Consider the following 23234-nt stretch of genomic DNA (forward strand, 5'->3'; position numbering starts at 1 on the left):
TACCATAGCCATGGCCGTGTTTTCCAAACCCTCTATCCTCGCCCTGGGCTTAGCCCTAACCCCCCTCATCGCCGCCGGGCCCTGCGATATCTACTCGTCCGGCGGCACCCCCTGCATCGCAGCCCACAGCACCACCCGCGCCCTATACAGCTCCTACAACGGCCCCCTCTACCAAGTCAAGCGCGCCTCTGACAGCTCCACGACAACCATCACCCCGCTGTCTGCAGGAGGGGTCGCCAACGCCGCAGCCCAAGACACCTTCTGCGCTGGCACAACCTGCCTGATCACAATCATCTACGACCAATCCGGCAACGGCAACGACCTGACCCAAGCACCGCCGGGCGGGTTCAGCGGCCCCGACGTAAACGGGTACGACAACCTTGCCGGCGCGATCGGAGCCCCCGTCACCCTTAACGGCCAAAAAGCCTACGGTGTCTTCGTCTCCCCGGGCACCGGGTACCGCAACAACGAGGCCGTCGGGACCGCAGTCAACGACGAAGCAGAGGGGATGTACGCCGTGCTGGACGGAACACACTACAACGACGGGTGCTGCTTCGACTACGGCAACGCCGAGACAAACAGTCTGGACACTGGCAACGGGCACATGGAGGCCATCTACTTCGGCACGAATACGGCGTGGGGGTCTGGTGCTGGAAGCGGGCCGTGGCTCATGGCTGATCTTGAGAACGGGCTGTTCTCCGGCCAGAGCAGCGACTATAACTCCGGTGATCCGAGCATCTCTTACCGCTTCTTCACTACGATTCTCAAAGGTGGTCCGAACCTGTGGGCTCTTCGTGGCGCGAATGCGGCGAGCGGTTCGCTCTCGACGTACTATAGTGGTGTCCGCCCGACCGATCAGTCCGGGTATAACCCCATGAGCAAGGAGGGTGCGATCATCCTTGGTATCGGCGGTGATAACAGCGTCAGTGCGCAGGGGACATTTTACGAGGGAGCCATGACGGACGGGTACCCGACCGATGCAACCGAGAACGCGGTGCAGGCGAATATCGTGGCTGCAAAGTATGCGACGACCTCGCTGACCAGTGGGACGGCACTCTCAGTTGGCTCTTCGGTCTCGCTGAAGGTGACAACATCCGGCTACGACACGCGGTATCTCGCGCACACCGGCTCAACCGTCAACACGCAGGTCGTCTCCTCGTCGTCCAGCACAGCCCTCAAGCAACAAGCCAGCTGGACCGTGCGCACTGGTCTCTCCAGCACGGCCGCAGCAAATGGGTGTGTCTCATTCGAGTCCGTCGATACACCCGGTAGCTACATCCGGCACGCCAACTTCGCGCTCTTGCTCAACGCGAATGATGGGACGAAGCTGTTTGCTGAGGATGCGACGTTCTGTCCGCAGAGTAGCTTTAATGGCGATGGGACCAACAGTGTTCGAGCTTGGAGCTACCCGACGAGATACTGGAGGCACTATGAGAATACGCTCTATGTTGCGAGCAATGGTGGTGTTAATACGTTTGATGCGAGCACGGCGTGGACGGATGATGTTAGTTGGGTTGTTGGGAGTGGGTTTGCCTAGGGCTGCGTCGTGTCGAGATCATGAACGTGCAGGTTGACATGCCATTTCGGAAGAAAGATCTATTCTCGCGGGGAATAAAGGGAAGGAGTGGACATGGAATAGCATGGATGTGCCTTTTATTATCAACGGATATCAACGGAAGCCTCGACGCACTGTAGGTAGGCTCCAGGCTCATTGTACATACTTCCAATAATGAAGGTTGCCCTTGTAATGTCCGGGGCGCTGTATGCTGGAGTACCTACCTACCTAGGTAATCTTCTTATTCGGTGTTATTTAAAGGCCCTACTATATAACGTATGATATTAATTTGGGACGCAATGGTTGTTCTTTGAATTACCCCATTGGACCTTGGAGCCCATACCTTTGATTTATTATCAACTATTACCACCCGCACAGATCCTGCTTTGGTCTTGGATTTTGTTCATGATGAAGAACATGCCTAGACACCTCAGCACTGATCTCGCTTAGCGAAAAGCCATTTTCATACTGAGTTGCGTTCTTTAGGGCTCCTTACCCAAGTGCAGGTGTAGGTGGTTTTCCCTTCACGCCTATTCCCGGACCCCCTTCGCCATCTATTTCGTGGATATCCATTGACTTTCAAGTTTCTTCCTTTGTCTGTTTAACTTTAACTTCGATACTACAAGTTCCGTGATGATCGTGTCATGATGTGTTGAGGGTGCTACCGCTCAGTCGCGGGTTCATGTTGTCAATTTGGTCCCAAAATATATTTCAGCCCTAACTGAGGTCAACTCAGCTCACTGTTAAGCAGCACCTGAATATAAAGCCCCGAACACCAAACCATTACCTACACTCTCTGGTAATCCAAATGCTCACAAAAGGATCCCTTCATTATGATAATCCAATTAGCTCAATATATAGAAAAAACACCTAATCGCCCGCCGATACTAAACCTCCGCCTAATTGACCAGGTGCGCCAGCTGCTGGTCCCAATATCACAGTTCCGGCCCGACCAGGCCGATAAACTCCCTTCTGCGGAGATCATGATGCAAGTGCGGGATGAGATCGCAGGTCCAGGAAGGAAGGACGGTGTCAAGTGGATCGTGCGTTCCCATATCGTGAATGAGGGGACGATTGCCATTATGCAGGAGGCAAAGACAAAGTACGGATGGCAGGACAAGTCAGCCGTTCGTGTGACGAAGGAGTCGAACATGGAGGCATTTGAGGCGCTGTCTGGCACCCCAAACTGCAAGGGTATCTATCCCACCCTGGCCACACATGACCTTCGTCGTACTGGGAGTTGGAGAGTGACGGAGCTTTTGGTGTGGATTGGAGGGACCCCGTATAACTATATTGCGATGGAAATCGAGCAAGCATAGGATAGCGTGGGTTGGAAAGTGGTGGATGTGATCAGAACTGGACGGGAGTGTTTTAGATTGTTGTTTTGCCAATCGTGAACTTTGGTAGAGGCAAATACTATGGGGATGTGCCGCTGATAAAGGGTTCCTTCGGTATTATCAATAAATTAACAGAAGAATGATTAAGAAACCATAGCTAGGAAGGGAAATTCTGATCTGTGAGAAGAAGAATGGCAGCTTATCAAGACTCGGGTTCATGCAAGTCCTAGAAGGCAGCAATGTTTTGAGGGCGCCTGATACTGCGAGCGTGACTGGCATAACTAGGCAGCTCTTCAACGGGGGCAGGCAGGTGCATCAGTGTGGGTTGTTGCTCTTTAGCAGCACAGTACTGTAGTTTACATATACATTTACTATTTGGGGTGGTTAAAGTTGGAAACAATGTGAGGGTCTAGAGAGCCGGTAGATTTCTAAGGGAGAAGTGTATGTAGTAAGGCTTTAGAGAAGGAATAACAGAAATATCAATGTATCATGTGGTAAAGACTGTAAGGTATAGCAAAACATTCAAAGTAGCCAGGACCAGCGGCCTCGGGCTTAAGGGGAAAGCTTCTTGACAAGATCCTCAGGAAAAGACGGCGAGCATTTCTTCGCAAGGTCCTTCGCAGTCAACCCCAGCGCATTCTCGTGCCCCAAATCAAACCGACCCGTATCAAGGAGGGCCCTGACAGTTTCAGGGTGCCCATATTGCACCGCCGTCGTCAACGCATTCTCACCACCAGTGGTACACTGCGTCCCCATATCAAAGTGCGGCATCAGCAGCTTCACAACCTCCGCATACCCGCGTCCAACCGCGTGCTCGAAGAGCGTCTCTGTATTAGACACCCGGCCCTCGCGCAGCTGCATTCTATACCACGGCGTCGAGTGCATCTGAACATGCGGATCCGCGCCGGCCTCAAGCAAGACCCGGACGGCGTCTGGGTGGTTATTGCCCACAGCACCCGTCAGCGCCGTCCGCTCTTTCATCGACTTGGCGTTAAGCTCCGCGCCTTTCTTGATCAGAGCTGCGAGAGCCTTAGCGCAGCCTGCTTCGCCGGCCGCAATCAGGTTCGTATTGAGGTTTTGCCTAACGTGCTTGACCTCGGCGCCCCATTCAATCAGGGCCACCGCGATATCGTCCATCTTGTTGCTGTCGCCGTAGAAGAAAGCCATGTGTAGGAGGAGCTTATGCTCGCCCAGCTCCTTCGCCGGATTCAGCGGATGGTCGATCAGCACGCGGACGGCGGCGTAGTTCTGCTTCATGATTGCCATTTCCAGGGCGGCGACCGCGTTGTCCTCTGCTGTGAGGATTTGCTTCGGGGTGTTCCATTGGCGGAGGCCGAGATATACTTCGCTTTCTTCGTGGTTGGGTCCGCTGTTATTTGTGAGGACGCGGTCTAGAATCATGGCCACGATATCAGGCGACTGGTGCTCGACTGCTTCGACGAGCGGCGTCCGCTTTCGGTTCTTGTCGCCTGGCCTGAGGCGGTTGGTTAGCGGTAGCAGCTGGCGCACGAGCTTCTCCTTCTCGGGTCCCTGGATGATGGCCAGGTGTAGAGGCGTGCGGCCTGCTGCGTCCGTTCGGTCGAAGCCAGCGGGTGAAGTGTGTTTCATGAATAGCTCTGTCGCTTCGGGATTACCCACGGTAATCGCTGCAATGAGCGGCGAAGTCCCGTAGACCGTGCAGTTCGCATCGACTTTGCCCTGTTTTAGCTGTTTGTGGACTAGCAGCATATCTCCCAGCGTCACAGCAGCGCAGAGGGTAACAGCTGGATTCTTGTATTCCAGCATAACGTTCTGCCGTTTCCAGGCATTCAGGATCAAGGCAAAACACCGTGGCTGGCCGGTCGCCACACACTGTTGGAGGAGTGCGAGTCCGGAGCCATGTGTTTTGCATTCGACAGTCGCTCCGGCGGCTAGAAGACAGGCGACCACCTCATGGTTGTCCTCGTTGTTCTTGTTGTCCTTGTTGTCTGGCGCTAATAGCAACGCGACCTTTAGCGGCGTCTGTGGCTTCTTCTCACCAATGCTAAGGTTGACATTGACATTTTGGGAAATCAAGAACCGCACGATCTCCAGAGACTTCGCCCGAATCGCTGTGGTGAACGGCGTGTCGCCCTTTGAATTGGCCTTAAGGTTGTTGATACCAAGTCCGAGCCGCAGGAGCACCTTGATGTTAGCGATCGCGGTCGGGACATTCTCCTTTCCAGCTTGCATACACATCTGATGCAGAAAGGAGTTTCCATCGTCATCAACTAGGTTGATAGCTTGAACCAGCGCGTGCATATCGGGTGCCAGTTCGGGGTCGTTCTCCCAGGACGCAAATTGGTAATAATGCATCAGGTGCGATAGGACTACGGCGTTGCTAGTCTCGCAAGCCCAGTTGAAGACCCTGCTTAAGTCGCCCAGGCTCAATACGCCGTCCAAGGTGAGCTTCTTGTCCTTGGATTCCTCTGCTTTGCATGCCTTGACTAGGTCGTCTCGGCCAAGATATCGTCCGATTTCGATCATCAACGGCTTTTGCAGCTCGGTGACGGGGAAGGTAGGCATGTTTGCGTTTGAAGGGTTGCTATACATGGCAAACGTTCTGGAAAATGTGGTAGTCAAGCGGAAAGCAGTTGAACAGCAGCGAAGGAGGTTGAGTCGTGGAAATCAAGAGGGTGGATGGATGGATGGAGAATCTATCTTCTGGGGTTTGGGCTGCTATTTATGCTTGATGAGCCTTTGACAGCGAATATTTGGGGAAGTCTTTGTCCAATAGTTGAAATGACAAGATCCCTCCAGGTATTAGAAATTGTTTCTTTGTCTGAGCACAATGACCGGTATGGTGTTAAGTCCCCAATCCTCCAACCGTGGGAACAATAGGCCGAGCGGCACGGTATCAAAGGGCAAATGCTTGAATGTTTATTCCTGTTGAAACTTCAAATTTGCACTGAAGGGTCAATGCTGAGTCAATGCTGAGCTGCCGTGCTCTTCTGCTTTTGCGGATAAATTTTGCTGGCAAACGGACTCTGCATCAGCGCCCCGCTTGCAACTGCAGTCCGGTCGGCCTTCTGAGTGCGTAACAGCAACTGGACAGTACCATAGGCACCTGCATCGTACCTAGAGCAGGGCACACTCATCATGAAGCACCAGCCGTTATGATACCCAGCAATAGCCGAGTGACAAGAGAAAGCCAATAACTCTGAATACAAGCCTGGACGGTTGCTACGAGAACCTGGCGGGTCGTTCAGTTATGACACTGGCGTCCTGAAGTTCAATATCTCAGTGTATCTTGAATAAAAAGACCAACTTATAGAAGCTGATGCCCAGTTTTAATCTCATTTGGAGTTAGGGTATGTGTAGGTCCTCGGTAATGGTGCACATACCCTGTTAGCCAACCAACAGAATGTTATCCGCATACAAGCCTCGAATATTCCACTCGCCAATGGAAAATAGTGTATTTAGAGATTACCCGGAGTGAAGTTAAGTAGTGAGCTCCATTTTACAAACAGCTATAAAATACTAAATACTGAATAGAATTTAAAGCCATCCCGGCAACTCATCCATGCCCTCAGGAACAATTCCATAGCCCTCCAACAACTCCACAAAATCCCATCTCTCCTTCTCCCTCGCCTGTAAAAGAGCCAGCTTCGCCGCAAACGGATACGATTGATGAACGCCCTTTTCCAATAGCACCCGCAACACACAATACGCCTCGCAATGCACCAACGCATTGCATTGGGAAGCCCGCCCCTCCGCTCCCCGATCAACAAGTAGCGCCACCGTTCGCGGGAACATACCCTCCACAGCGCACGCCAGGGGCGACGGCGTAGGCGACATCGTCTCGTTGATATCCGCCCCGCGGGAGAGCAGGAGTTCAATCGCGGCGTCCTGCCCCTTCGCGGCGGCGTACGAGAGCGGCGAGTCTTCTAGCGTGCGGTCTGCGATTAAGCCCACCGGGGCGCCGTTGTCGATGAGGAAACGCATGGCGGGGAGGTGGCCGCCGCTTGCGGCGCCCTTGAGAGCGGTGCTTAGAACTCTCTTCTTGATATTTAGGTTGCGCGGTAGAGCGGCGAAGTCAGCAGCGGAGAAAATGGTTTGTAGGATGGGGATGTTGCCGCTCCAGGCGGCGTATATAATGGCATGGAAAAAGCTGCACGAGGATCTGGAGAGGTTGATCTCGGGGGAGAGAATGAATGCAACTGTCTCCTCATGCCCTGCGTATGCCGCTGCGCCTAGGGGACTGAAATGCGTCCATTTGATGTCCTCTATGAGGAACTTCCGCACAAACTGCTCATTTCGGTCCTCGCCTTCCGTCCAGTCAATGGAGTCGCGGTTAATGTCTGCGCCCTTCTTTAGCAGGAGGCGGATGACGGGGAGGTGGCCCTCGCGAGCAGCGTTGAGCAGCGGTGTTCCGAAGATATCACTTGGCGCGTTGACATCTGCCCCCTCGTCGATAAGAGTCTGTATGAGCGAGAGATTTCCGATACATGCTGCGGCGGAGAGGCGATGCTCTGTCGAGTCGCTAGTCTGGTCTCCTCCGCGTCTTGCGTGGGCTTCCTGGAGTGCAGTTTTTGGGCCGTAGCAAGCATCAGTTAAAGGCTGACTGTAGAAGGAGGCGGCTGAGCGTGAGAGCGCATAGCATATGTTCTGAAGATCGGGCCCGTTAGGTTGTCTGACTGCTATCCAGTCCCTACAGCTCTGGATCGTGCGAAAGGCGTAGTACTCGTTCACATTAGCAGCGAGAGCCCTTGCGCAGATATAGTCGTTTACAAGGGGTTGCCAGGTATGGAATTGCCAGCGCGCTCTAGAACAACAGAGGGCAACTTTGGCTTGACGGGCAAATACCTCTGGTTCACAGTGTGTTAGTTCCTGTCAATATGTCGATAAAAGGGACCGGGTAGCTCCTACTGTTAACCAGCTGCAACTGGATGAACTCCTCCCAGCTAATGTCAATAATGGCCTGGGAGATGATGGCTTGGAGGATCTCAAGGGGAAGTTCGAGGAGGGGCATGTTTAGAAGTGCCCGTGTTTGGGTTGGTTGTTGGAAGGTACAATGGTTTTATGTGAGGGAAGGCACAACACAGCCCCCTTGTACGCGCCAACCACGACAAACAGAATTCAGAGCTGAGATTATGGCTGTTATACTTCACGGTAAGGATGCGCTGCTGAGCATGGCCTCGCGGGTTTGATAGAGTGGCCTCAGGTCGGGGTTGTCTCATCCCGCCCCTTGCTTGCACTCGACTCGGGGTCACAACCCATGGCTAATGATACCTACGGTACTATTCTATCCAGAGGGGCTCCGTTTGATGAGGGTCATTTGGCCTCCATGCCAGAGAACAAAGGAATGGAATGAATTCGCACATGGTCGCACCTTTGTTCTTGGATTTGACGTCTTTGACATGGGGCATGAACAAAGAAACGACAGGAAATTTTCACATGGGTGTTCATCCTTCACTCTTTCATCGTCTTTCACACTGTTTGTTGTTCATCATAATCCCTTTATCCAACTGTGGCTCTTCACTTGGTTCGTTGCGCAATCGTGACTCCCAACAAACGCACCTCCCAGCATAAATAGGAGCCCAGATCCCAGCCAAATGCACTCATCATCCACTGCTCTGCTTCCAAAATCCATCCATTCTTGGAACTACAGTGATCACGTCCCAGTTGAACTCGTTCAACATCTTGACAAATCCACCCTCTAACATCTTTCACATGTCCAACCACCAATCAACCGCCACAATGTCTACAGAGACCTTCCCGATCTTCAACCTCCCCGAGGAGCTCGTGCTCGCAATCGCCGACAAAATGGACGATAAAGACCTCTCCATATTCCAACAAACATCCAAGGTCTCCAATCGTGTGGGTCAAATCTCCCTTTACAAGAGGCTGTCCCACGACGAGATACGCCGGCTGTTCAAGTGGGCGTCGTGGAAGAGCCGCCTGCCAACAATGCTCCAGGTCATTCAGCACAACCGTGCCTTTCTGGCTAAGAACCCCGATCTTGCATCTGAAGCCCTCTATTTTGCTTGTCATGGTGCCTACGATTCCGTTATAACCGCCTTGCTGGATGCGGGCGTTCCCCCGCAGACAAAAGCGCGCGAGTACGTACCTCTTGAACTAGCGGCTATGCACGGCCATCTCGACATTATGAACATCCTGCTTGCCGCGGGTGCAAAGCTAGAAGCTACCAGTTTCGCTGACAGGTACACGATTCTATGTACGGGGAAGCCAAACCGCTTGCCCGTGGCGAAGCAGCTTGTCCAGCTCGGGTTCGACGTGACTCAGCTCGACAAGGAAGGAAACAGCTTTCTGCACGAGGCATGCAGGACCATTTCGGGGTTCTCACGCACCCGGTTTGACTGCGACCTCCTCCTGGAGCTGGGGCTTGACATCAACGCCCGGAATGCCCGCGGCGAAACACCCTTGATCCAGGCCATGTCGTCTCGGGATGGTGATGGCTCCATGGTGCGCTTCTTGCTCTCTCGCGGCGCGGACGTCAACATTGCGACGCCCCGTGGCTGGTGCCCTCTGAAGTTCTCGGTGCTGGATGGCAAGACAGACTCGCTTGAGACTGTATTGAAGGCCGGTGCCCGGATGGACGAGACCCTGGGTCTGTCCATCATCGCCCGGACGCTGGCGATGGACTGGGTACATGGCCTGACTCTTTTACTCAGGGCGTGGAAGGCGCAAATGGCCACGGTGAGCTGCGCACAGCCGGAGATCCTCTTCTGCGCAGCGGCTCGTGTGGGCGATTTCGATTTACTGCGCGAACTCCTGCAGAAGGGCGAGGTGGACCCGGACGGAGCGCCGGCTAGGACTACGGCGATCACTGCAGCTGCAGCCAGGGACACACCCGATGTTCTGGAGTTCCTCATGCCGCACGTTTCCTGCTACGACTTTGTCGACTTTCGCGGGCATACTGCCCTGGAAATTGCGATTGACGGCGGTTCCGACGAGATGGTGCGCCTCTTGCTCCCACACACCAGTTCAGTGGCTGGACTCCTCGTTGATGCCGTGCGTAAGCTGAAAGCTAATACGGTCAAGATGATCCTCGACCGCATCACAGATGACGGAAGCACACACACAGGACCTATCATGCCATGGGAGCGTCTCGTTGTCGATCCCGTGACGCATGAGAAGCGCCGTCCAACTTTTACAGAAGACACTGCTTCAGTCGCTTTAGCCGCAGCAGTCGATCTGCGCAAGCTCGAGACAGTGCAGCTTCTCCTGGGACGGCCCAACTGCGTTCCCAGGCCGTGTTTACACAACGACCTGTTGCACCGGGCACTGTTAGACAACAACGACAACGAACACATCGCACTGGCACTCATTGACTGGGACACCTCACTCGTGGACCCTGAACCCGTGCAACGGCGCTCCAGCCCGCTGCTACTGGCTGCGAGGAACGGCAACACAAAGGCCGTCTCCGCGATGCTCGCCAAAGGCACAGACCCCAACACCAAGGACGAGTCCGAGGCCACGGCCCTGACGCTGGCTGTCTACCATAATCATCCCGACCTTGTTCGAGTCCTCCTTGCAGCCGGGGCTAAGACGTCCGATCCAATTCACATCGTGGACCCCGCTGAGCTTAGCGACTATAAGTGGGCTACTCTCACACGGCCTTGCCAGAGGCCCGCAGAGAGTCTTTTCATCCATGCAGCTTCGCACGGATATCTCGAGATCTTCAAGCTGTTGATGCCGCATTTTGAGGCGGACATCACCAAACCCCTGCCCGTGGAGCTGAGGAACCGCGCCAATGCCTTGCAACTTGCTGCTGCGGGTGGTCACTTGGATGTCGTCACGGCTTTGCTTGAGACGAAGAAGTTTGATCTCCACTATAAGGATCTCAAGGGTAAGACTGCTAGGGATTACGCGAACCGCTCAGGTCGGCCTCTGCCCAAGGAGATCCTGCAGCAACTTTCTGTCTCACTTCCTGTTCTCAAATCAAACAGGACATAAAGTCAATAAACCCATAAACAAGGGCGGTCCTGAACACTCTTTTTTCTACACGAGGGACATCCTGCGTTCACTGTCGTTACTGCACTGCACCTACTACGTACTATAATCTACACTCAATCGAATCTTAACAAGAAATCTTATTCAACCTGGTTCTTCTGTAGCCCCATGTAAAAAGGCAGTGACTCCAAGCCGTAGAGATAAACATTTGTCAGCCGGGTTGGAATGTCTGCTCCATATCTCAATATGCCCAGGTGTAATAGGGCTACCCCGTAGAAAGCCCTAAAAGCCCCAGCGCTCACATGCAAAGTCTGGCCCACGCGGATGAGCTATACCTGGAAAGGCTAGCCTGTAACATAGCTGGAGGCGTTATCTATGGTAGGCTAGCAGGTGCCGTTTTTGTTTTCCCTTGACGCGCAGCCGCATATGTGCCTCGCGATCCATGCATTACATGCTGATGCAGAAGAGCAGAGGGGGGAAGGTGCTACGGCGGATCCTGGTGGAGAATGGGCAGCTCTTTGCAAGGTGCAAGCCCTTGCCGGTGTTAAAAGAGTTTAGCTTTAAGCTAGGTCCAAGGAGTACGAGGAGCAGGCCGGGTATAACTTTATTTAACTATATTTATTTACATGGATTTATATTTTTATGCCCTATCCCGTACGCCCAAGTCCCACGCGAACAATCTAAGAAAGAGCTCGGGGTATATGGTATACATGGTACTGTATCCGTGAGAAAGACATCGTGAGAACAAAAGTCAATATAAATTAAGCTGTACTGTGAGTTGGAGAGTCTGACAGCACGCGGAGCATAGCATCACAAGACTTGGTAGAAAGAATATCCATCTGTAAATTCAAAACGAAGGACCTATTCATACAATGGCAGACAAAAGCAGTATTAAATAGAACTGTCCGGTGTTTACTGGGTAGACTTGGCCTCAATTCCTAAGGAACAGCCCGGACCCAACTTCATTCTCACGCATAAAAGAATACTTTGACCAACTCATTTTCAGAGCTTGCGATGCGCCGTTATATTGTAGCAGTATGATTACTGCTGACATAGTATAGCTCGGCAGTGCATGTGGATTGTACTAGGTAGCCTGCTTGGGTTATATTATCAGGAAGAAATCTAGAAGCTGGCAACAAGGTCATCATCGCTGGGTTAGTATTCTGATATCTGCTATAACTATGGTCCACGGGTACTGACAGTTAGAATTAGGTTATTCCCCTATCCAGAGGGCAGGTTATAGGCAATAGTTATTAGTTAAATTATACCTATATTAGCATTGTCCAATAGATATTCTTTATTTAAGGGGTAGAAAGTGGCATGTCTAGTAGTATAAGAACTAGGCCCTTGCATAATTTATAATCTTGTTAAAATATTAAATTTTAATAAGCAAGCTAGGCAGCAAAGCTAGTAACTTTAAAAAAAGATTTAAACTAATTACTTTATTAAGCAATATTAATTTATTTATAGTATAAAAAATTTATTTTAGGTAAAAGTTAATTTTTTTTATTTAATAATACTTGGGTTTTTAATTATAAGCTTTTTTAATATAACCTTCAATATTATATTATTATATTTTTTAGCTTTTTTTATTTTTATCTTACTTTATTTTATCGTAGATTTTTTTAATTTATATAGTATATTATTAATTATTTAGTACTTATAGTAGTTAATTATTAAAAATAGCTTTTTAATAAAAATATTATTTAAATTAAAATTTAAATTATTAAGGCATGGCTTACTTTGCTTAATTTTACTAAATTATAGCTTATTTTTAAAATTCAAGGTATTTTTTATTAAATTAAATTCAGATTAGCTGAGTAATACCCCTTTTCATAATTTAAAGTATTATAATAAATAATAAGTAGCTATTATAAAAGTAATATAATACTTTAAGTTACTATAATTTTATATTAATCTACATGAGAATAGCACTACTCTTTAAATATCGGTTGGGTATCCCTCTGGCAACACGGAATACTTGATTATTATAACATTTATATATATGTTATTATTAGTTTATTATAACATAAAACCTATTACATGCACCCTAATATCCTTTTTACCAAACCCTAATTCCCTAAACCCTTGCTCTAGGTATATAAATATTTACCTTAATATTTATTATAAGCAGATACCCCTTCCCTCCCCAGCACGCCATGTTTCCCCCATTTTAAACAAAATCCGCATTATGCCACAGGAAGGATTCGTCGTAGCCAGACTGTTGTCCAGCATCCGCGTTGTGCTGGGACTTGAGAACGAGTGCCGTGTGTTGAAGAGACTAAATGGACAGTTACGCGTATATATAAAGGCGTCGATAAGATTGGTGAGTTGCTTTCCAGCTGGATTAAGTAATTCGGTGCATGGGAGCTAGAGCATCTTGCTCACGCATTTCAAGAAGATGCAGGGCTGTATATTATGGGTCCGGATCTTATGGTGCATAAATTCCCTGGTGCAGGGGAATGCGGGCCAATGCTTGCACATAAGTACCTAAATGTTTATTCACGGGTTTATGGAGATTAAGAGGAGGATATTGGCTATAAGGACTTCTGCTTGTTAAAAGGCCTTTTATCATGTTTTTCTAGTAATTATTACACCTATAATTAACTTATCTTGCTCTAACAAGCTCTTGCACGGGCAAGATATTGGTTATATCCCGTAGGATAAGCCGCAGGAGCTTCAAGGGGACTTAAATGGTGTAAAGGTAAGGTTATCTTAGGTTTAGATTTGCCCATAATAGTAAAAATGCGGATGGTTTTATAGAGGGGCCTTTTGAACTTGATGATTGTGAGTTACTTCGCTCCGTAGTGGAGTTTTGTTGGATAAGAGGTGGAGATTCCTTGGATCTCCGTGGTAAACTCAGATAACTTTAATTAACTTTAATAATAATAAAAAATTAATCTTTAACTTTGGCCAGATCTCACAACCTAATTAAAAAATAAAATATATAAAAAATAAATATAGCTTAAACTTTGCTATATTTAATTATTAAACTTTTATATTTTTATTTATTTTAAATTTAAAAAAAAATATTTTTTTTATTTACTTCTTAATTTTTATCCTAATTTTATATAACTTATTTTTACTTAAAATATTTATAACTTTAAAAGTTATAAGCCTGGCTTATACTTTACTTTTTTAAATATTATTTATATTATTATTTTTAAAGCTATTTACTATTTTATTTTAAACTTTTAAAAAAAATTTTTAATAATTGTATAAGTTCTTATAAAAAACCTTTAATTTTTACTTATAAATACTTAATTTAATATTATAACCTTAAATAGCTTTAATACCTAGCGCCTATAGTATTAAATTACCAAATTAATAATTCCAAGCCTTATAATATAAAACTATATTTATTTTATAATTAATAATAAAAACCTATTACCTATTTTTATTAGCCTAAAACTAATTTTTAAAAACTTTTGTGTTAATACTTTAAAAAAGATAAATATATTTAAATAAAATATTTTATACTTATAAAATAAAATAAATATTACTTTATTATAAAAAAATATTTAAATAAAAAAAAGTATAAAGCTTTACTTAATATAATAATAGCTTATATAATTTTAATTATATTTAGCTTTTACTAGTAATTTTTATATAGCTAAAAATAATTATATTTATTATTTCAACTTTTTATAAAAGTGCTATACATAATTTAATATTACTTATAAAATAAAAATCAAAATAAAATAAAAAAGCTAGTTATTTACTAAGGCTTTATTATTTAAAAGTAAATTAATAATTAATATAACTACTAGGTTAGTATATTTATTAAAGCTAAAAAGTTTAATATTTTTACTAGTAATTAAAATACTAATACCCTTTAAAACTTTATATATAATATTATAATTATTAATAAAAAGTTTAGTTAAAGGATTTACATGGCTATTTTTTTTAAAAAAAAAAACTTTATTAATATTATCAAAAAGTTTAAAGTATTTTATATACTTTAGGCTATTTATATTATATATAATAAATTTAATAAATAATAATTAATAAATGGCACCTTTACCATGCTTAAAGAAAATAACTTAATAAATAAAATAAAATAAAAATACCAAAAATAACAAGAAATCCAAAAAATAATGAAAATAAAAATAATAAATTAAGGCTAACTTACCTACTATATAACTAGTTATATTTTGTTACTTTTTATTAATATTTTAATATTAAAAAAGCTTTAAAAAACTGGGAGCCATAAAAGAAAATTTTATAAAAATTAAAAAAAAATATATAAAATTTAACTATTAAAAATAAGGTACTTAACACCTTTAAAAATCTAAATTTAATATAATAATATTTATAATTAAAGCTAAAAAAATAACTTTAAAAAACTAAAAAAGGCTATAATAATAATCACCTATTTATTATTTAATAGCTTATAATATAGCCTAGATAAAAGTATTATTATTAACTTTAAGTTTTTATATATATTATTAATAATCTTATTAACATAATTAATATGTAGAATGCCTTTAATGATAACATTATTTTTATTAATAATACTATTAATAAAATTAAAAAGTTTAATATACTTTCTATTTTTTATAAGGGATTAAATAGCTTAAAAAAACTTTTAAATTTTAATAATTATATTTATATTTCTTGCTTTTATATTATTAGTATATCCCTTAATAAAGCCATGTTAATAAATCTATATTTTAATAGCTATAAAAGAACTTTTAAAAACTTTAAAAAAAGACTTTTTTATACTAAAATAATATTATAAATTATATATACCTTACTATAAGAAATTTAATATTAATAATAATAAAAAAATTAAGGCCTTTTATATTATAATAAAAATAAAGATTTAATGCTCCGTAGTTATAAAAATATTATTAAAAAGCTTATAAATTTAATATAAGTATATAGGCTACCTTAATACTAATATAATATTTAAACTTTTAATATTTATTACTAGTATATAAATTGATCCAGCGCCTTAGCTTTTAAATAAAAAATTACTTTATATACCATGTAAACTCTTATAATTTTTAAAGTAAATATTATAAATTAAATTAATTAAAGCAACCCAACCCTTTAAAAAAATTTATTTTAATATTTTTACTTTTAAAGTATCTTAAAATAATATAAAATACGCCTTTTATTTTTTAAATAATATTACTTTAATAAGGTAAATAATATTATATACTAAAAAAATAATTACTAACATGCCATTTAATTATTTAATACTTATGCCTTTAAGTAATTTAGCCTTTATATTTAGTTTTTATATATAAATAATAAAATATCTTAGCTTTTAAATAACTTTAAATTTATTAAGAAATAATAGGGTTTATGCTTTAAAATTATTATTTTAAATATATTTAAATAAAATAGCGTAAGCAAGTAATTTAAAAAAATTATTTTTTAAAAAGTTAAAATACTTTTATTAACTATAAATTTACCCTAAAACTTTATATTTAAAATTTTTAAATTTAAATTACTTACTTATTAATAGCTAAAAATCCCTAACTTTTATAAAATAAAGCTAAAAGCAGCTATGAAATACCTTTATCGATATAAAAAAGCCTATAATATATAAAAAATCTAAAGCCCGCGTAGTAAAGCCATATAATATTTAGTTATTAAAATTAAAAATATAGTATTTAACATGGCAAGAAGTTATAATATAAATAACCTAATTTATATAATTAGTTTAAAATATATAATTTTAGTCTAAATTAATAAAAGAAAACTAGTTAATATATTATTTTTTATTATATTTAACAATAATTTCCCTAAACTTAACAGTTAAAATAAGCCTATTTTTAAACCTAATAATATAAAGATAGGTATAAATAACAAGGTTAAAAAATAAACCTTATACTAAAATTAATAATTAAAATAAAACTATTTTTAACTTACCTAGTAACTTAATATTATATAATAATATATATTAAATAAACTTACTTATTTTTATTACCAGCCTGAGCTTAGCAAGTTTTATAATTAATTAAAGCTTTTAAACTTATAATAATATTAAAACTATTATAATAATACCTAACTAGGGGGTAAAAATAAAAAAAATACTTAATTTTTAAATTAATAATATTAAAGGGCTCCCATAACTAGAAAATAATAATAATAATAATATTAATATTACTTTTCCTTAATAAAACTAACTTAAAGCTATATAAAATTAACTCAAAAAAGGGAAAATATAATACTAATCTTAAACTCTTAATTACGCAGGTTAAATTAAATAAAAAGTTTTAATATAATTACTTATACTAAAAATAAGGATTAAAATTTTTTATAAATAAAAACTACTTAATATAAAAAGAATTATTTTAAAATATTTTATACTAAACTTTTTTACTAGCTAGTAAAAAACCTGACTAAATATTATATTTTTTTAATTTAATAATTTTTAAGCCTTCTAAACTAGTACGCCAGGTATTAAGTAAAGTTATTTATTAAAATTAATCTTAAAAAAATTAAAAAACTAAATAAAACCATTAAAATATTTCTATAAAAATTAGTTTATCAAAGGCGCGAGAGTTAAATTTAATACTTTTAAAAAATTCTATACTTTTAAAATTATATTTATATTAAAAGGCAAGATTATTATATTACTTATATGAATATTTAAATATAAATTTAATACTACTAGCTACCTAAATAAATTTAAGACATGCCTCTATATTAAAAAGAATTTTAACTTATTAATTACGCTAATACTATAATAATAACTTTTATTACTTAATTATTTTAACTTATAATAATATATATTACTTATTTTAACCTTAATATTATTTAATTAAATATCATTAACACCTTTATTTAAAGTTTTATAAATAAAAAAATATATATTAAAATATTACCTGGCCCATGGCGCGTTAAAAATAAAATATTTAAATTAAATTAATTTTTATATAGCCTTAAATAATTACTATATATTTAATAAAAAAGTTAAAAATAAAATATTTAAATTAAATTAATTTTTATATAGCCTTAAATAATTACTATATAGCCTTACCTTTTTATTATAAAGTACCTTATAGTTATTCTTTATTAATAATATACTTATTATAAGTAAGAAATTAGCTAAAGCTAAAAAAGGCTACTAACTTTATTAATTATATAAAGTATATATATAAATTATAAGATTTTGATAAAGTAAAGTGGTTTCTAAATATTAAAATTATTTATAATTATTATAATTAAAAAATCTAATTACTTTAAATCTTTTATATTAATAATTTATAGGTTAAATATAAACTTATAACACCAAGTAAAATATAAAAAATATTTTTATTTATTAAAAAATAATATTTATGCCTTTAAATTATATACTTATAAAGTAAAATATTTTTTTATATTAATAACTTATTAGCTTATTTTTTTATTTTATTATAATAATATGCTTTAATATATTTAAAGTAACTAGTAAGCTTGCTTAATATATAATATAACTTATTAAAACTTATATCAAAGTAATTAAGTATACTATTTAATACTCTATTATTAGAAAAAACCTAAAAATTAAATACTAAGCTAATATTAAAAAAATATTATTATAGCCTTTAATACCTTTTTTGATAATGATTTTAATTAATATAGTTTTAATAAATAGCCTATAAAATTATTTAAAGGTTTAATTAACTAAAACACTTATAAGTAAAAAATAATAATAACTTTTATTATTAAAGCTAAATTATTTATTATTACCAAGAAAGTAAAAAACCTTATATAATAAAAAAACCTTTTAATATTATTAAGTTTAATCTAAAGATTAAATTACGCCTTTTTTATAATAATAATTAAGTTTTATAATTACTTAACTTTAATAACCTTATGTTTATTATATAACTTTATTATATTAATATTTATTATTACTAGCTATATAAAAGGTATTAAAATAAAAAAAATTAAAGTTAATTAAATAAAAATAAAAAATTAATTAATAAATAATCTTATTAAACTTTTCAATAGCCCGCGTTATAAAATCCTTATTTACTAACTTAATTTTATTTAAATTAAAGCTATTTTTTATATTTAATACTATTATTTTTATTTTTTTAAGCGCTAGGGGGTATATTAAATAAAAGGTAAAAAAGTTTTAGAATTTTTATAATAAACTTAATAAAATAACTTTAATTAATTTTAATAATAAAAAAAATTAACCTTTAACTTTGGCTAGATTTTATAACCAAATTAAAAAATAAAAAAAATATAGGTTAGACTCTCCTGTATCTAGCTATTAAACTTTTATATTTTTATTTATCTTAAATTTAAAAAAAAATCTTATGTTTTATTTACCCCTTAATTCTTATCCCAATCTTAAATAACCTATTTCTGCCTGAGGCATCCATAACTCCAAAAAGTTCCGTTGTATTCATTCCGCAACCATACTCCTGTCACTGTGGGTTGGCTATTCGAGTCAGGCACAGATTCTAAACGCGCCTCGTGGATTACGCTTGGTGGATACGTAGTTCAAAGTCAAGGTCAAGTGATAAGGCCATCATTTGAGACCCATGAATTAACGGGCCTAATGTCGGAACCATTAACAAAAGCGCTATACTTTGCTCTGAGAGGACGCCAGGAACCGGATCTGGGTATGACTGGAGCGTTTAAAGCGCGCAACAAGCTCGCTATATATGTGGCCCAGAGGTTCCATGGTTTCAGGGGCTGGTATCCATCTTATGGTTGCTGGGACAGCTCCGAGAATGGTACGTACGAGGCTCAAATACCTAGCCCTATGCGGGCCGCAGAGCCTCGTTTTATACTTGCGGAACTTCCGCAGCCATGGTTCCCCGGTCGAATCTGCCGAACTATAGGTATAGGGACACAAGATTGGTCTGTGCTTAAGGCGCAAGTTAATCACCAGGTTTAGAAGAAAGAGCCTACATGAAGAAGAGAAAAAGACCTTGCTTTGCTTTCCGCTGGGGGGCTGGTTCTTAGAAAATGTCCCCATGCAATGAGATCACAAATGTCTTGACTCAGTTAACGTGACCTTTCCCTAAGAATAAGATTCACGAAGTATAAAAAAGTAAGGACAAGTGACCGAAGCATCAAACGTATTGAAAACTAATGTTCTTTAAACAAAGGTGAGCGCAAGCTCTCTTACGAGGGATGAGGACATTTATTTAAGCAAAAAACATGAGTGCATAATTAGGGTGACGCGAAACTCGCGGACTAACTAGATAGGAGACAACAAGCAAAAGAGAAAAGAAAAATCATGGGCGAAAAACGATGAAGAAAACCCCCTGCGGCCAGAGAGCTGTTAGCAGTTACTTGGAGATCCCGGCAACGCGTTTGGCGCTCCCTGAAGATGTAGGTGATAGTTTCGCCGCGAGATAGGGAGCGAGGCCACGGCGCGCTTTAGCATAGTCATAAGCAGTCTTGCCACTTCTATCCTTATACTTCAAGTCAAACTTGCTTGTTTCAAGCAAGACATTAATAAGGCCCCGATAGCCCGCTTTAGCAGCCAACTGCAGTGCATTCAAGCCACTATCCTGCTGGGTCTGAGTAATATCAGAGTAAGGAATCAGCACCTTTACCAACTCCAAGCGCCCATTGCGGACCGCGTACAGAAACATACTTTCGCGCGAGATAGGTGCGCTCCCTTGGCGTCCAGCTGGGCGGCGCTCATACGCCCTCATCTCGACATGGCTGGCAAAATGCATCGGGTCGGATGACGACGCGCCCGCATGCAAAAGCCAGCGAACAATGTCCGGCTGATTCCCTTCGACGGCGAGTGTCAACGCGGTAGCACCCAGCGTCGATTTGGCCTTGAGATCCACGCCCCGGCGTAGCAGTGCCTGCACGGCTTTGCGGCGGTTGTTCGCGACGGCGACCATCAGGGCCGTGTATCTGCCGTCTTTGGAAGGACCGCAGGATGCGCCCCATTCCATGAGCTCCAGGGCGAGGTCTTCGTTGTGGAGCAATGTGTCGCTCACGATGGACGCGGCGCAGAACGCTGGCTGCGCGAGCGAGGTGTATGACAGGATAACGCGGGTTGTATCCCTCTTTCCTAAACGCACGGCGGTAGATAGAGCAAATGTAGCTGCGTCTTGCGCGCGTGTCGGACGTGGGCTTTTGAAGCGCGACACTGGTGCGCGCTCGTTGGCCGAGAGGGCATCTAGTAGCTGCGCAACTATGGCCGGGGATGCGAGTTCGACGGCCGTGGCCAGAAGCGTCTTCGGGGATGAACCAAGCCGGCCGGTTAACTCGGACTCACAATGTGGCAGCAACAGACGGACTCTTTCTTTCTTGCCCTGCATGATGGCTATATGCAGTGCGCTACGGGTATACCAGTCCCTATGGCTGAAGCAGGAAACGTGATGGACGAGCAGCGCGATTGCTTTGTCCTGCCCTGCCCTCGTCGCCGCAATGAGCGCCGTGGTGCCATTGATGATGCAGTTCACGTGCACATCACCGCGTCGGAGAAGTTCGCGGAGGAATGGTAGATCTCCCACTGCTGCCGCGGCGCAGAAGAGAACGTCCGGGTCGGTGTAGTCCTCGGGAGATGCGCGCGCTTTCCAAAGGGACAGGAAACGGGGGAAGTATGGAACATGGTGCCCCGCCATAGGAAGTTTATGTCGCATGAATTTGAGCGCAGCAGCGTTGTCCCACGGGGAACCTGCATCGAGCAGACACTCGATGGCTTGCAAAGGGTTCCCCATGGAATCCATCGCTGCCGCGATGGGCAGGCGACCATCGGAGCACCTGATGCCAGGGTCAGCGCCATGCGCGAGCAAAGCCCGTTCTGTGCGGAACGACCGGGAGCCCTGGTAAATGGCGTGTTCCAGCGGCGTCTTGCCGCCAGCGTCTCTCCCATTCGGGTCAAGCCCAAGCCTTACAAGCAGTTCGGCGTAAGAGGCCGCGGCCAAATCGGTTCTCTTGCATGTGCGGTGCAGGAAGTTCAGTCCATCCTGATCCACCTGCCGGATGTTGAGGCCGTGTTCAATGAGAAGCCGAGCGGTACTAACCCAGCGTTGCGGGTCCGGCTCGCCCTCGCATACCTGGACCTCTGTGAAGTCTCTGCAGAACAGTGTGTAGTCCCGGTGGAAGCTCGGGTCGTCTAACGTTGCGCCCGCATCGAACAACGCCTTCATAATCTCGGGTTGGCCATATTTATAAGCCAATTCGACTATGGGGGTAGATTCGAGCCGGTATTTGGGGGAAACGCCAAGATCGAGTAAGGCTTTGAGGATATTGAGATGGCCTTCACGGCAGGCCAGGTGCAGAGCGTCTGTGGCAAGGTCAAGATCCTTTTGGATTGCAACTTGCTGCTGGTAGCGCTGGAGCACTTGCATCACTGGCTTTGGGCAATTCTTCCCGTCAGCCCACTTGAAGACATGCTGGTTTATTTCATCGGGCGAAAGGCGGCCATATAACATCAGCTGGCCTATGCGGTTGGCCTCGTTTGAAGTGCGCGAGAACCGGACAAGATCTCCTTTTGGGAGCTCGCTTGCAACTGCAATCACCAGCTCCTCTGGGAGGTCAAAAAGGCGAAAGGTAGCCATGTTGAGTGCCAGTCCAAGCCGGATATCGATGAGTAGGTAGTGGTAGTAATGCTTGAAGTGTCAGCACTCAGAATTCAGCGTTCCTAGGGGTCGATGAGAAAGTGGATTTTCCTGGAGGCTGGGCTGTTATTTATGCCAAAGGTGCCCTTTGTTTCGTAGGAGTACAATAAAGCTTTGTTCTGCACTTCCATGTTCAAACTAGAGCACGGACAAAGGGCACAAAGCAATCTTCGAGACAAAGCAATACAACAGTCCAGGGAACAGAGGGAATTTCAGTAGATCTGGGTTCCAGACATCACCGTTGCTAGCACGCAAAACGCAGCATTCACAACAAGCAAGCGGGCCCTTCACACCGTGCGGCACCTCTATTGCCTTCAACCTCAACAGGAGAGAACGAATAGGGTTATATCATTAGGAGGCACCCTCATCCCAATCTGTCACCTTGTTCCTAGGAGCTTTCCAACCCCAAGATTCGTAAGGTACCGAGCACACAGACAGGGATTGACCATTTTGCGTAGGTAGGCGGGCATTGCTGCCACAGAACACTCGCTGGAGTGAAGAGAAACGAGAGGCAAAGGAGAAATTTTATCGTCTTGTTACAACGTCCCATCATGGTATGTTGTGCCTTGATCATCCAGATTCAACCATACCATTACCATCTAGGCGGAGGGGGTGTTTTAATAATGCTTCGATAACTATATTAGCTCTTGATACAGTTATGGTACAGTATAATAGATCTTTCCTGTTTAAGAGGAAAGGATTGTGCTTTTCCCTACATATTTATGGATTGACAAGCTAACGCTAAATCGAATGTTCATTGTTACCTAAAGTGTTGACTAAAACCTGAAAATGTCTAGGCGAAACGCTTACGACATATACTACGGAAAAGAAAATCTGGGAGGGAAGACATAGGTAGTA

General features: G+C 42.2%; 6 protein-coding genes across 6 annotated transcripts; 3 read left to right on the plus strand and 3 right to left on the minus strand.

The window, feature by feature from the left end:
• Nucleotides 1–10: 10 nt before the first annotated feature.
• On the plus strand, nucleotides 11–1537 carry DSM5745_05165 (alpha-L-arabinofuranosidase B; the record flags this gene model as incomplete). Its single annotated transcript, XM_026747181.1, has 1 exon — nucleotides 11–1537. The coding sequence occupies one exon, from the start codon at nucleotides 11–13 to the stop codon at nucleotides 1535–1537; it is 1527 nt and encodes a 508-aa protein (XP_026604661.1).
• An 851-nt stretch (nucleotides 1538–2388) lies between these two features.
• On the plus strand, nucleotides 2389–2874 carry DSM5745_05166 (uncharacterized protein; the record flags this gene model as incomplete). Its single annotated transcript, XM_026747182.1, has 1 exon — nucleotides 2389–2874. The coding sequence occupies one exon, from the start codon at nucleotides 2389–2391 to the stop codon at nucleotides 2872–2874; it is 486 nt and encodes a 161-aa protein (XP_026604662.1).
• Nucleotides 2875–3444: 570 nt separating this feature from the next.
• DSM5745_05167 (uncharacterized protein) lies at nucleotides 3445–5436 on the minus strand (the record flags this gene model as incomplete). The annotated part of the gene is made up of 1 exon (XM_026747183.1): nucleotides 3445–5436. The coding sequence occupies one exon, from the start codon at nucleotides 5434–5436 to the stop codon at nucleotides 3445–3447; it is 1992 nt and encodes a 663-aa protein (XP_026604663.1).
• A 972-nt stretch (nucleotides 5437–6408) lies between these two features.
• Nucleotides 6409–7882, minus strand: DSM5745_05168 (ankyrin repeat domain-containing protein; the record flags this gene model as incomplete). Its single annotated transcript, XM_026747184.1, has 2 exons — nucleotides 6409–7718; nucleotides 7780–7882. 2 exons carry the CDS (start codon nucleotides 7880–7882, stop codon nucleotides 6409–6411), a joined length of 1413 nt encoding a protein of 470 aa, XP_026604664.1.
• A 728-nt stretch (nucleotides 7883–8610) lies between these two features.
• Nucleotides 8611–10830, plus strand: DSM5745_05169 (uncharacterized protein; the record flags this gene model as incomplete). Its single annotated transcript, XM_026747185.1, has 1 exon — nucleotides 8611–10830. One exon carries the CDS (start codon nucleotides 8611–8613, stop codon nucleotides 10828–10830), a length of 2220 nt encoding a protein of 739 aa, XP_026604665.1.
• Nucleotides 10831–20078: 9248 nt separating this feature from the next.
• On the minus strand, nucleotides 20079–22316 carry DSM5745_05170 (ankyrin repeat domain-containing protein; the record flags this gene model as incomplete). Its single annotated transcript, XM_026747186.1, has 1 exon — nucleotides 20079–22316. The coding sequence occupies one exon, from the start codon at nucleotides 22314–22316 to the stop codon at nucleotides 20079–20081; it is 2238 nt and encodes a 745-aa protein (XP_026604666.1).
• Nucleotides 22317–23234: the final 918 nt, after the last annotated feature.

Source organism: Aspergillus mulundensis (genome assembly GCF_003369625.1).
Source record: "Aspergillus mulundensis strain DSM 5745 chromosome Unknown scaffold_4, whole genome shotgun sequence".
NCBI classification, from domain to species: domain Eukaryota; kingdom Fungi; phylum Ascomycota; class Eurotiomycetes; order Eurotiales; family Aspergillaceae; genus Aspergillus; species Aspergillus mulundensis.